The sequence below is a fragment of the Mauremys mutica genome, chromosome 10 (genome assembly GCF_020497125.1).
Source record: "Mauremys mutica isolate MM-2020 ecotype Southern chromosome 10, ASM2049712v1, whole genome shotgun sequence".
In the NCBI taxonomy this organism is placed as follows: domain Eukaryota; kingdom Metazoa; phylum Chordata; order Testudines; family Geoemydidae; genus Mauremys; species Mauremys mutica.
The window spans coordinates 20,207,717-20,220,301 of record NC_059081.1 but is presented as its reverse complement, the minus strand read 5'-3'; the positions used below and the strand labels follow the sequence as shown (position 1 = coordinate 20,220,301).

Here is a 12,585-nt window from a genome sequence, read left to right as displayed (position 1 = left end):
TGTCAGTATATATTGCCTACCTAAATTACCTCTTCTGTTTCAGTATGAAATGTTTTTTTCCCTCCCTTCCTATCCAAAATCGAATAGAGAAAAAAGATCACACTGCCCCTGCAAGTCAACAACATTTACATGACCTTGACTGTATAGTTTGTAAAGTGCTTGTGGATCCTCTGGGAGAAAGAGTGGCATAAAAGTGTAAGCTGTTAATAAGAGATGTGATCATCAATACAGTACAGTTTGCACCTATATTTTGTGGTGATAGGAATGCTAGAAAGAGATCAGTTACATAGACAATACAGGGACTTCAGTCCTCCAGGGGAATTTCTAGATCTTTGAGATGGTTGAAAGATCTGGACTCCCTTTTATGTTTGTCATTTGTAAAAGGTATGTAGGCAAGTGTGAAGACTCACCAGTGGGAGAATGGAAATATATAGTCCCAGCTACAGGTCTCTTCACGTCCTTGTTTTCAGAACTTGCTCCGTTTCCATAAACACAACATCACAGAATTCAAACAACTGGGTACCAACCTCCTGAAGCCTTTCCAGATCCTACCAGCTGGGAGTGGGGGAGGACACCACTTACCTTTTAGGTTCCCTTCCTAACTATTACAGAACAACCCACCCTAGGGCTTCCCTGATTCTAAATCTCTTTTGTCTACTGCCTCTGCCTGAGAGGAAAGAAATCTTATGACTGGCTTTCTGTATGTCACATGCTTGCTCAGCCATGTGCTTGTAACTACAGCTCTTGTTTTTAAAGGAGCTTAACAGGAACACTATGATGTGTGCATGTGCCCCCCACCCCAAAACCTAGTGCCCTATTACAACACATGTTTTGTAATTGGCCATATTCATGTTTTCAGGTCCCAGTTAATGCACTCAAACGACACATAGAAAGCTCAAAGTCAATACACAAGAAATGCAAGTAAGACACTTTATACTGTATATAGGGTGACCAGACAGCAAGTGTGAAAAATCGGGATGGAGGTGGGGGGTAATAGGAGCCTATATAAGAAAAAGACCAAAAAATTGGGACTGTCCCTATAAAATCGGGACATCTGGTCACCCTAACTGTATACAAACAACCCTTCAACCCGAAGGAAAGAACTCAGGCACAATGGAGGCTGCAGGGAGCCAGCAGAAGTTAGAGCAGCAGCAAGTTCTGCTGCTGTATAAGGTCAGTCCACAACTTATGGCAGTGGTGGGGAGGAGACATAGTACAGGTCTGCTCTGTCTGACCCTGATACACCCCACAGCCCTCCCTCAGTATGCCCATCCTGCCTTTACATTGGGGGTGGCATGTCGGCTGGCATGGGCAGCATATGCAACACGTGCAGCACAAAATGAATTTAGCAGACCAGAAAACCCTCTTTTCTGACTCCATTTAAAACACTACCATTCTCTTTCAAGTAAACATACACAGAGATGATCCCTATCTAAACTCATCTTCCCTCTCAATGAAATCCAAATCAGTGTCCCAATTTTTTGTGAATTCCTGTTTTGAATGATTTGATAATCCTGTTTTTAAACGATTATACACAAAATGCTAACACAAGCACTGAACGAATATATTGTAGGTTGCTATAAATTATTTCTTTTATGTTTATCCTCAGATGAATAAATGTGGCACACAAGCTCCAGTGTGGCTTTCACTAAAATCTGAATCCCTCCCGCTTCCTGGGGGGAAAAAGCAGCTAATGGCTTGTGCTACCTGGCAATTCTTCTTTGGAAGCACCAAAGACTGTTGTTTGTTCCGGATACCTATCTCAGTTAGAAACTGTGGAGAATTCTTTGTTTATCTCTTGCAACCTACTCAAGGATGCATGGGCTATTGTGCAGAAGGTAGGTTTAGTAAAGTACTTGTTTATCAATAACATGGTATGTGCCTCTCTTGCTATGTGTTCAAAGGTCCTGGTATTGTAATACACCTAGAATCATAGAATCATAGAATCTCAGGGTTGGAAGGGATCTCAGGAGGTCATCTAGTCCAACCTCCTGCTCAAAGCAGGACCAAACCCAACTAAATCATCCCAGCCAGGGCTTTGTCAAGCCTGACCTTAAAAACCTCTAAGGAAGGAGATTCCACTACCTCCCTAGGTAACCCATTCCAGTTCTTCACCACCCTAGTAGTGAAAAAGTTTTTCCTAATATCCAGCCTAAACCTCCCCCTCTGCAACTTGAGACCATTACTCCTTGTTCTGTCATCTTCTACCACTGAGAACAGTCTAGATCCATCCTCTTTGGAACCCCCTTTCAGGTAGTTGAAAGCAGCTATCAAATCCCGCTTCATTCTTCTCTTCTGCAGACTAAACAATCCCAGTTCCCTCAGCCTCTCCTCATAAGTCATGTGCTCCAGCCCCCTAATCATTTTTGTTGCCCTCCGCTGGACTCTCTCCAATTTATCCACATCCTTCTTGTAGTGTGGGGCCCAAAACTGGACACAGTACTCCAAATGAGGCCTCACCAGTGCTGAGTAGAGGGGAATGATCACATCCCTCGATCTGCTGGAAATGCCCCTACTTATACAACCCAAAATGCCATTAGCCTTCTTGGCAACAAGGGCACACTGTTGACTCATATTCAGCTTTTCGTCCACCGTAACCCCTAGGTCCTTTTCTGCAGAACAGCTGCCCAGCCATTCGGTACCTAGTCTGTAGCAGTGCATGGGATTCTTCCGTCCTAAGTGCAGGACTCTGCACTTGTCCTTGTTGAACCTCATCATATTTCTTTTGGCCCAATCCTCTAATTTGTCTAGGTCCCTCTGTATCCTAGCCCTACCCTCCAGCGTATCAACCACTCCTCCCAGTTTAGTGTCATCTGCAAACTTGCTAAGGGTGCAGTCCACACCATCCTCCAGATCGTTAATGAAGATATTGAATAAAACCGGCCCCAGCACTGACCCTTGGGGCACTCCACTTGATACCGGCTGCCAACTAGACATGGAACCATTGATCACTACCCGTTGAGCCCGACCATCTAGGCAGTTTTCTATCCTTCTTACTGTCCATTCATCCAGCCCATACTTCTTTAACTTGCTGGCAAGAATACTGTGGGAGACTGTATCAAAAGCTTTGCTAAAGTCCAGAAATAGTACATCCACTGCTTTCCCCTCATCCACAGAGCCGGTTATCTCGTCATAGAAGGCAATTAGGTTAGTCAGGCATGACTTGCCCTTGGTGAATCCATGCTGACTGTTCCTGATCACTTTCCCTTCCTTTAAGTGGTTCAGGATTGATTCCTTGAGGACCTGTTCCATGATTTTTCCAGGGACTGAGGTGAGACTGACTGGCCTGTAGTTCCCTGGATCTTCCTTCTTCCCTTTTTTAAAGATGGGCACTACATTAGCTTTTTTCCAGTCATCCGGGACCTCCCCTGATCGCCATGATTTTTCAAAGATAATGGCCAATGGCTCTGCAATCTCATCGGCCAACTCCTTTAGCACCCTCGGATGCAGCGCATCCGGCCCCATGGACTTGTGCTCGTCCAGCTTTCCTAAATAGCCCCGAACTACTTCTTTCTCCACAGAGAGCTGGTCACCTCCTCCCCATACCGTGCTGCAGAGTGCAGCTGTCTGGGAGCTGACCTTGTCTGTGAAGACAGAGGCAAAAAAAGCACTGAGTACACTAGCTTTCTCCACATCCTCTGTCACTAGGTTCCCTCCCTCATTCAGCAAGGGGCCCACACTTTCCTTGACTTTCTTCCAGTTGCTAACATACCTAAAGAAACCCTTCTTGTTACTCCTAACATCTCCGGCTAGCTGCAACTCCAAGTGTGATTTGGCCTTCCTGATTTCACACCTGCATGCCTGAACAATACTTTTATACTCCTCCCTGGTTATTTGTCCAATCTTCCACTTCTTGTAAGCTGTTCTTTTGTGTTTAAGACGAGCAAGGATTTCACTGTTAAGCCAAGCTGGTCGCCTGCCATATTTACTTTTCTTCCTACACATCGGGATGGTTTGTTCCTGCAACCTCAATAAGGTTTCTTTGAAATACAGCCAGTGATCTTGCAAATCAAGCATTGCTCCTAGTAAGATGCAGACTGTGCAGCAAATAAATCTGCAGCACTCCAATGTGTTCCTGAGGAATAGCTGTTATTACCAGTGCTAAATGTAATCTGGTGTATATTACTGAAGTGTACTTAGCTTGCTTACAGTTCACATGTAAACTTTACTACTGTCTTTGTCTCTGTTTTGGTTTGAAGTGGTGAAGTGGCTAATTCAAGCATTTTTTTTCTGTTTCTTTGTAGGTAGTGTATCTAAGACTTGCTCTTATCTAAGTAATCCAGTATTCCAAAAAAAGATAAGTCTGCAGCCCTGAAAAGAAAAGAAAAGAAAAATCTGATAAGATAACAGCTTTTCATGACATTTATGTAATTACTCTAGTCAGAAATAATTTCCAGCCTACTACAAGAGCTCTAACCTCTCTTCGGTAGGTAGGAGACAAAGGAATATCAGAAAGCAATTGCTCACTCGCTTCCACCTTCTGAACTTTTAGAGTGTTCATGTGCATATAGATTCAGATAGAAATGGTTCTCCTTTCTCAAAGAGAAAAATACCTTCAGACTTTCATTTCAGCATTTTTTTGCATATTAGCTGTCATGAACATGACACATTGAGAAACTAGGATTACCACTTTACGGTTAGGCACAATATAAAGAGCGTGTCTTTTTTTTTTTCCCCGTGATGAAAACATTTTTATGATGAAAATATTCCAAATGGAATTTATTAACTGAAATTAAAAATGTTGTATCCTTTAGAAAAACAGTTTATTAAAAATGTTCATGTTTTTCCTTTTTCCAGTTTTTTTAAAGGCAAAGAAAAGTAGAAAATGGGAGAAAAAATGCTCTTAAAAAAAACAAACAAACAAAAAAAACCAACTTTGTTCCAACTTTTTCCAGTCAGGAGAAAGTAGTTTTGTTTTCTCACTTTCAGCAACTTTTTTTTTTTTACCTTACCACTGGAAAAAGGAGAGCAGTATAAAAAAAAAACAGCTAAAGTAGGATTTCTTCCTCTATTCTGAAAAGGAAAATTTTAACAATAAAGATTAAAAACTCACAGTTGAAGTTTTTCTGAAAAATGAAAAATTATGTTAAAAGTAATTTTTAATAATTTCAGAGACATCCCTCCTCTCAAAAAAAAAAAAATCAACCACCCTTACCAACTACCTCAGTTTGCTAGGCCTTCCTGTTAAACTGACACCAGCAATGGCAAACCATTGGAGAATGAACCCAGCTTTCCAGTTGGGATAGAGGGAAGTTTGCCCTGTTCTCTTTTCCCTTTAGGTTGGATGTTTTGTACTTCATTCATCTACACACCACAGTAGCAGTCCTGTATTTCAGCCATTCTCACATATCTGGATTCATGAATAGTGCACTGCCTTCACACAGGGAGACTCACAAGATCACTAATCAGCGATCCTGAAGTCAACAAGCCCAACTGTGTGGGAGCTACATGAATAACACCTTCATACTGTACGTGACAGTTCATTGCAAACACAGAAGAAGATCCAAAAGACTAGATAAGGAGTAATAAAAGCTGAACCGGTGGTAACATGTTTTGCCATGGAGGGAACAAATGGGGGGGGGGGAAATCCACTGTGTGTGTCAAAAATTCTCTCTGAGGAAGAGTTGTAGAGCTAATGCCTCTCCTGCCAAATGCTATAAAAACTATTCAGCACTTTCCACATTCAGCATGAAAAACTCAGAAACTCCATGGTTTGGACCTTCTTAAGTTCAGGAAGTGGATATGGCTGGGAAAGGTATCTGTGAGAGTAAGGGCTTATCCTGCTCTCACCCTCCCATGAGTTGGTTTCCTAAACTCAACCCCTTGTATCATTTTCTGCAGGAAGTCATGATCTGAGCCATACTTTGAGGCAGCTTCCCTTAGTGCATAAATGGATTAGCCTCTAACTACCAAGTCCCTATTTTAAGACACTCCTGTTCCCTTTTCTACCTCATGTTTTTTGCCCTAGAAAGATGTTAACATATTGATTCTTCATTCTGATACAACTGTTTCATGTTTTAATCTCTTGGGCTCAGTCACAGGGTTTGGAGTGCAATCCAGGCCAGTAAAGGGTTATGTTGCCACTTGCCTCACAACCCTGTATGCCTTACAATGCTTTACAGCTGTAGCTCCCAACCTGGGATGCTCACTACCAGCATGCAGGTCACACCGTGAGAGTCTATGTGCTATTATGTTTTAAAATCTGTGGCCTTAATATATAAAACTCTTAATACATAAAACAGTCCTGGTTCAGCAGCTCTGACCACAGCAACCTCTCTACAGCTCCCCACCCCATGTTGGCTTCCACCAGCCTTGATTACTGCTTGCAGGGTGACCCCAACATAATCCCATTTCTCAATTTTCCCAAAACCAGGTACACTGTAATGTCCAGCCCTCTGCTGGACAGTTCAGAGAAAAAATATGTTCCATTTGTTCCTCTAAAAAAGACACAAAAGCCACCAGCCCGCCACATTGACTGGAGTTAACATTTCCTTTAATTCAAACATAGCACTTATGATTTAAATTAATAGTAAAAGAAATATATTAACAAAAGAAGATAGAATTTTAAGTGAGTTAAATCTAAGAGATAAAGTTAGAAAGGGTTACAAGCAAATGAAAGTGAAAACATGCACCTAAAATCTAAAACTTAATCTAGCAAGGTACAGGCTTTCTTCAAGATCCTTTTTCTCACTTATATTCAGTTCCCAGAGATGTCAATACCCTCCTCCCATCCCCCCAGTTGAAGGAGCCATCTTTTTCATCTTCCAAGAGCTCTGTTCCCTTGTGTCTGTCTAGGGATAAGTGCCAAAAATGGCTCCCGTCTTTGCTTATATCTTCCAAAGTTCAATTACTTTGTTTCAAGAGGCAGGATGACCTGATGCTGTTTTTCCCATCTCCGTGCATGTAAATGGGGCTGCAACTGTTTTGAGTCCACCATGCTTAATTTACATAGGAGACAGTTAAATAGCTGCTTTCGCGTCTATCTGGAATGGAACCTGTTTCCCCCTATTTAGCCATAGATATAAAACATATCATTAAGTGTCCATATTTCCTCTCATAATGTTAATACATACATTTCACAATGATATCAATCACCAGTGTACCCTTAGCTTTCAGGAAAGCCCTCACTATGTACATTTTTATAATACAGTAATATTGTATACAATCAGTTGATTCAATTGCTTATCACTTGAGGTTCAGCCTGCCCCTCTCCCCCATCATTATAGACCAGTAAATCTTTTAAATGAATTCTTCTCAAGGTTACCTCTCAAAGGCAAACTATGAGAAAGGCAACATGGAGTCTGGTAGTAAAAGACGCTCCATGCTCTTTCTTCCCCCACTTTTTAGCTTAATAGCTTTTCTCTACCTAATATGTAAAAGTGGACATTCATTGTCTTTGCCTGAAGATTGGGCTAGTCAGAGCATCACATACACATTCCTTTATCTAAGGCAGACCAGTTTACAAACTCCCTCTGACATGCCTGGTTTAAACACACTTTAGTCATAATTCTAGCATGTATCCATAACTGTTAATACCCACTGCATACATACATCATACAAGAATATTAGTGATCAGTGAGTTATTAGTTTTCAAATACCACCTCACAAGGCATATTTTACACAAAGATTGTTACAGTAGTGGGCTTAGTGTCACAGGCTCCCAAAACATTCCTCCAAAAAATTCCTTAATTTAGTCCCTTCAAAATATCTGAAATAGGTCTGTGTTCCATTTGAAACTAGGCCTCTAGAGACGGAAGGATAATGTATTGACTCCCAGTATTACACTTTTTTGTTTCCACTCTTAACATAAAGTTTACAGGAAAGGTTTTAGACTCAAATTATTTACTGAAGCATATAGAAGAGAAAATATTTTTAGAGCAGAGGTAATTATCCACAGTGCACTGGGAGTGAGCCAGGGTGGGCACCAACACATTCCATATTATTATCTCTATTGGTAGAGTGCCAAATACATCTTAGAATAACATAGAAGGGTCCTCATTACATGGGGCTATGAATTAGGTCTTCTTTGAGGGCCAATGGGGAAGAAGTATTTATATACCAGCTCATATCTTTAGTATAGTACATTGGCATACCTTTTCTTTAGCTGTTACAGAGTTGAAACCAAAGGCCTGTGCTCCAGGGGAATCTGAAGTTGAAGGTATTTGCCAGGGTAGTTAAATAAAATTAACTAATAGCAAATGTATGATTAGTATTCAGAGATATTCTTTTCATATACAGGACAAAATTACAGGCCAAATACAAGAACTGTAAGAGCAACTGTTAATTATTTTTAGATTAGCTACATCCTTTATTTTCACTGTAGTAAAAAATACTATTTTTCTTCCTATTTATATCAAAATAATGGAACAGAAAGAAAATAGCAATATAATATTATTGGCACATTTCGTTATGTTCATTTCTACTTGATGAAAGAACAGTTATGCTATTTATCCCTTTTCTCTCCAGGAAAACTCCCAAACCTGACTTTACAACCAGTGATTACTCCTGAGGTTGTGAGAGCCAGTGTCCATCTCAAATGTGCTTACCATCATCCATCCTCAAATCAGCCTTTGCAGTACGTGGTGGTTTGGTCACGCCTTTCCACATCCAGCATGAAAGAACAGATTCATCGTGACACAACTCTGCAGACATTTGCCTACGTGGAGATGGATGGAGTTAATTTCAGATTGGGAGATACGGTAATGCTTTCCTGAACTCTGCAAACAAGGTCAAACATTCAGAGGAACTGAATCCTCTTGTAGAATTTTTGTTTGGCGTTTATTAACTCTATTCCCCACTGGCAGCACTTACACCTAATATAAGAGAATGGGATTGCATTTTAAATGGGATTGCATTTTAAAGCAGGATTATTAAATACTATTTGTCAAGGTCAGAACCTCTAACATCTCTATTAGATGCTATTCATATAAATCCTCCACTTTACTTATTTTCTTCGTATTTTCATTAATGATATGTGATGGGGTGTACCAAACACCACATTGGGTTTGAAGGGGTTCAAGGACAATGCTGGGCCCTGGTAGCCCCAGACTCCCAGGCCTGCAGAGCATGCTCCATCTGGAAGAGCAGGTTAGAAGGAGCTTAGAAGCCCAGGCGAATGGAAGAGAGTGAACAGATTGGAGGGAAGACAGGCCTTTTCCTGAAAAGTCACATGGAAGGTTGGAACAGGGATGGGACCACGGTGCTGGTGAGTGCAAGCAACAGGCAGTGCTTTCTCCAAACCCCTCAGCCTTTTTGAGAACTGGCAGTCCCTGTGGGGCTCTGATCATCTGAACTCTGTTCAACTCATGGTTATTTGGACTGTATGGGACCATGCCCTGAGCTGAAAGAGAAAAGAGGTAGGAAGTAGCCCAAAGCGGCAGACTTTGATCTTCCACATGAAGGACTCAGCTGGTGATGCTTCCCACAGGGCCATTGGCTGAGCCCTGGTGAAGAGGGAGGGCCCAGTTCTCCCTTCTATGCCCTGTTGAGACCTAGGCCTGAGATGGGCTGAGACTGATGCCTCAAGTCTAGGGGCAGGGATGAGTTTTCCTGCTTCTAGTGTTGCCCTGGATTTGAGGGGTGTGCATACCCCAGAATGTGATCAAACTAATTAGAACCATATTATGACCATTCAGCCATCCTGAAGTAATGAAATAGAACACCACATAGTTAAGGGTTAATTTGGAGACAGGAGCAGGACCTTTCAGAAGCAAGATCAAAACTAGCCACAGTTTCTGCTAATTAGAATGTGAGGAGGGGATAAACAAGTAAACAATTGAGACTAAAAACCTTGATGGTCGGAAAACCTTCAGTCTAGATGCCTCTGATATTAAAAGTTTATTGAAAGTTAGAAAAGTGATGATCTAGTCGGGATTATTATGGCCTATGTGTTTTGTAGAAGTTAGTTATAAAAGATTAGCTCATAGAATGTACTTTGGAGTAGTCCTCTCAAGCCATCTTGAGAGTCGTTTTTCCTGACACCCTTTCTCCCCCGGTGGGTGAACAACTGGCCACTGTAAACCTGCTGTTAATTACTCAATATTGTTCCAGATGTTAGGTAAATATCTGGGCTGTTCTAAACCTATTGGATTATGTTTGTGTATGCTTAAATCAAAAAAACTGCAGATTACTTGCATGAATCTTATTAGATGGAAGTGCTGTATTCCTGTTGATTTATTCCTTACACCGCCTGGAGTGAAATAGATAAGGTGCCCCTGTTGGGCAACACTAGAACTAGTGTACCTAATTCCTTAAGTACTGACATAAAAAAGCTTGACTGTATGATGTATATATTGCAGGTCAAATGCCATAAAGTTGGCACAAGCTGGGGGGCGGAGGGAACAGAGAAAAATGCTCCAACTTTTACTCAGTATTTTTTCCACCTAGCAGGAGAATGAACTTGGGGTAAAGGCACAGGCACATCCAGTTCAAGCATTGAGTAATTTTTAAACTGATGGACAGACCCATAATATCATCTTTTCACAAAAAAGAATATGAAAGAATATGAAATTTTAAAGTATATGGAGATTTATTTCATGGTCTTTTTCATGGTGTTCTGCCTTTCTGAGACTGATTCCTTGGTTCAATTGTATGCTGAAAGATGGAGTTCATTACAGAACAATCTTTGAGCAATACATTTAATGGCTTACATAGCAACACTGATTTAGTTCCAACAACAACAACAAAAAAACAGAAACAAAAGCACCACAACCAGACACCAGTACAAAACATGAAAAAATTGACTTGTATATAAATTCATGGCCATCCACAGCACAAAAATCAGACTTTAAAAGTTAAATTAGGTTCATAATTTATAAACAAAGAACCATTAGTGATGCTATATAGTACTGAAAGAATAAACACTGCCAGCTATAATAGCCCCATATTAAACATAGGTTGTAAACAGTCTTGTGTTTTGAATCTTTTCTTGAATAAGAATTCACATTAAGAAATATGAATATGTTTATTTAAATTCTTATAAAGGTGAGTCATTTATAACCGTGGTTAAATCTAGACACTTTTGCTAGTTTCTTCTCATAATTATGCTACCTGCATTTGAGTCAGACAAACTAATTCTGCCAGACTTCATGGTGAGCTTGTGTTACAGAGAGATATCTATTGTCATCAAAATAATTTCAGTTGCAATCAATTCAGTCCAGATTTAAACAATCCTGGAGGGGAGAAGCAGTTCTGTTAACTAGTAGTGTCATCTAGCCGTTATGAGACAATTTTTATGATATTAAAAGTTGTTTCAAAAGCCCTGTTCTGTCTTCTGCTGAAACCCACATGTTTAATTTATCAAGTTTAGACTGAGATGTTCAGTTCACCACTAGAACTCTTTTTTAAAAGATTTTCATGGCCTATTTGAATATTTATAATTATCCACAAATTGTCATCGGTGAAATCAGGCAATGATGCATTAACTGTAAACAGGAATTTTACTCGAAAATATTTCACATAAAGATTTTAAAAAGCACGCTACCATGTTTGCTGTTCCACCTTGGGTTCCTAATAATAGTTATGACGGGCCTAATTCTCCTTTCACTTGCACTGGTGTAAATCAGGAGCAACTCCATGGATCAATAGAATTACACTAGTTTACGTCTGGCGAAAGTGAGAAGAAAATCAGGCCAGAGTCAACCCTGTGAGCACAGGTGAAAGCAGTTTGCAAGCCCCTGCACCCATGGAGGCAACATAAGGGATTCTGCGGGGTCAGGTTAGCTTTAAACTAAGGCCAGAGCCTTGCAGATAGAGGCTGTGCAAGATCGGGGCTGATAAGTCAGATGCATCTTTTCACTGGCTTTTCCCTGCCCCTTCCACAATCCAGAGAGGGAGTCCTAAGGACTATGTTCTACCCACAGAAGTAAGTGAGGTTGCCTGGGTGTAAATGAGGGTAGAATTTGTTCCAAATGGGCCAAATTAGGACCTGGTGTATCAGGTATAACTCTACTAAAATCACTTGGTTCTGCTTATTCCATTTTTTATCCACTTACACATGGTTTAAATTCAGCCCTAATGCTTTTGCAGATGAATTTTAGGAGTTGCTTTATTTATAATCTTTATCCAAACTAAGGATCTTCTCCGTTCATTCCTTGACATAATATTGTCAACAGAAAAGATGTGTTTTTAAATCATCTCTTATGTGATTGATATCTACACCACTTTTCATTCATCATAATGTCTCCTGATAATATGATATGGCATATAACAGACTATCCATCAATATGTTTCAATATACATTGAAACGATTTAATAGCTTTAATAGGCCCTTAAAGAGTAATTGAGACTTACTGGGCCAATGATGTTTGAACTTTTATTGACTTCTCTATAGTCTAAACAGCCAAAGATATTTCTCCAAAATGTTCATGTGTGCATTCCCTCTCCCCCAACACACACACACTTTGGGCTCTGATTTTGTTATTTCAGACAATATGATGCCAGCATAATGTTAGTGAAACTATTGCAACATTAAATATATCTTTAATATGCTGCTATTGCTACATAAACACTGAAAGAAGCCCATTCCACCTGATTTGAAAATCCTAGCAGTCCTAAGTCTTATTTATACAATATTGACAGAGGTCA

At 40.3% G+C, this 12,585-nt stretch overlaps 1 protein-coding gene across 1 annotated transcript in view; it reads left to right on the top strand.

The window, feature by feature from the left end:
* The window catches only part of LOC123378771 (von Willebrand factor D and EGF domain-containing protein-like), a 258,695-nt gene that overhangs the window by 76,032 nt on the left and 170,078 nt on the right, over positions 1-12,585 (top strand). The window contains exons 3-5 of the mRNA XM_045032909.1: positions 1,610-1,838; positions 8,105-8,170; positions 8,467-8,699. Coding sequence (XP_044888844.1) covers positions 1,610-1,838; positions 8,105-8,170; positions 8,467-8,699 — 528 coding nt within the window. The remainder of the gene's footprint in view (positions 1-1,609; positions 1,839-8,104; positions 8,171-8,466; positions 8,700-12,585) is intronic.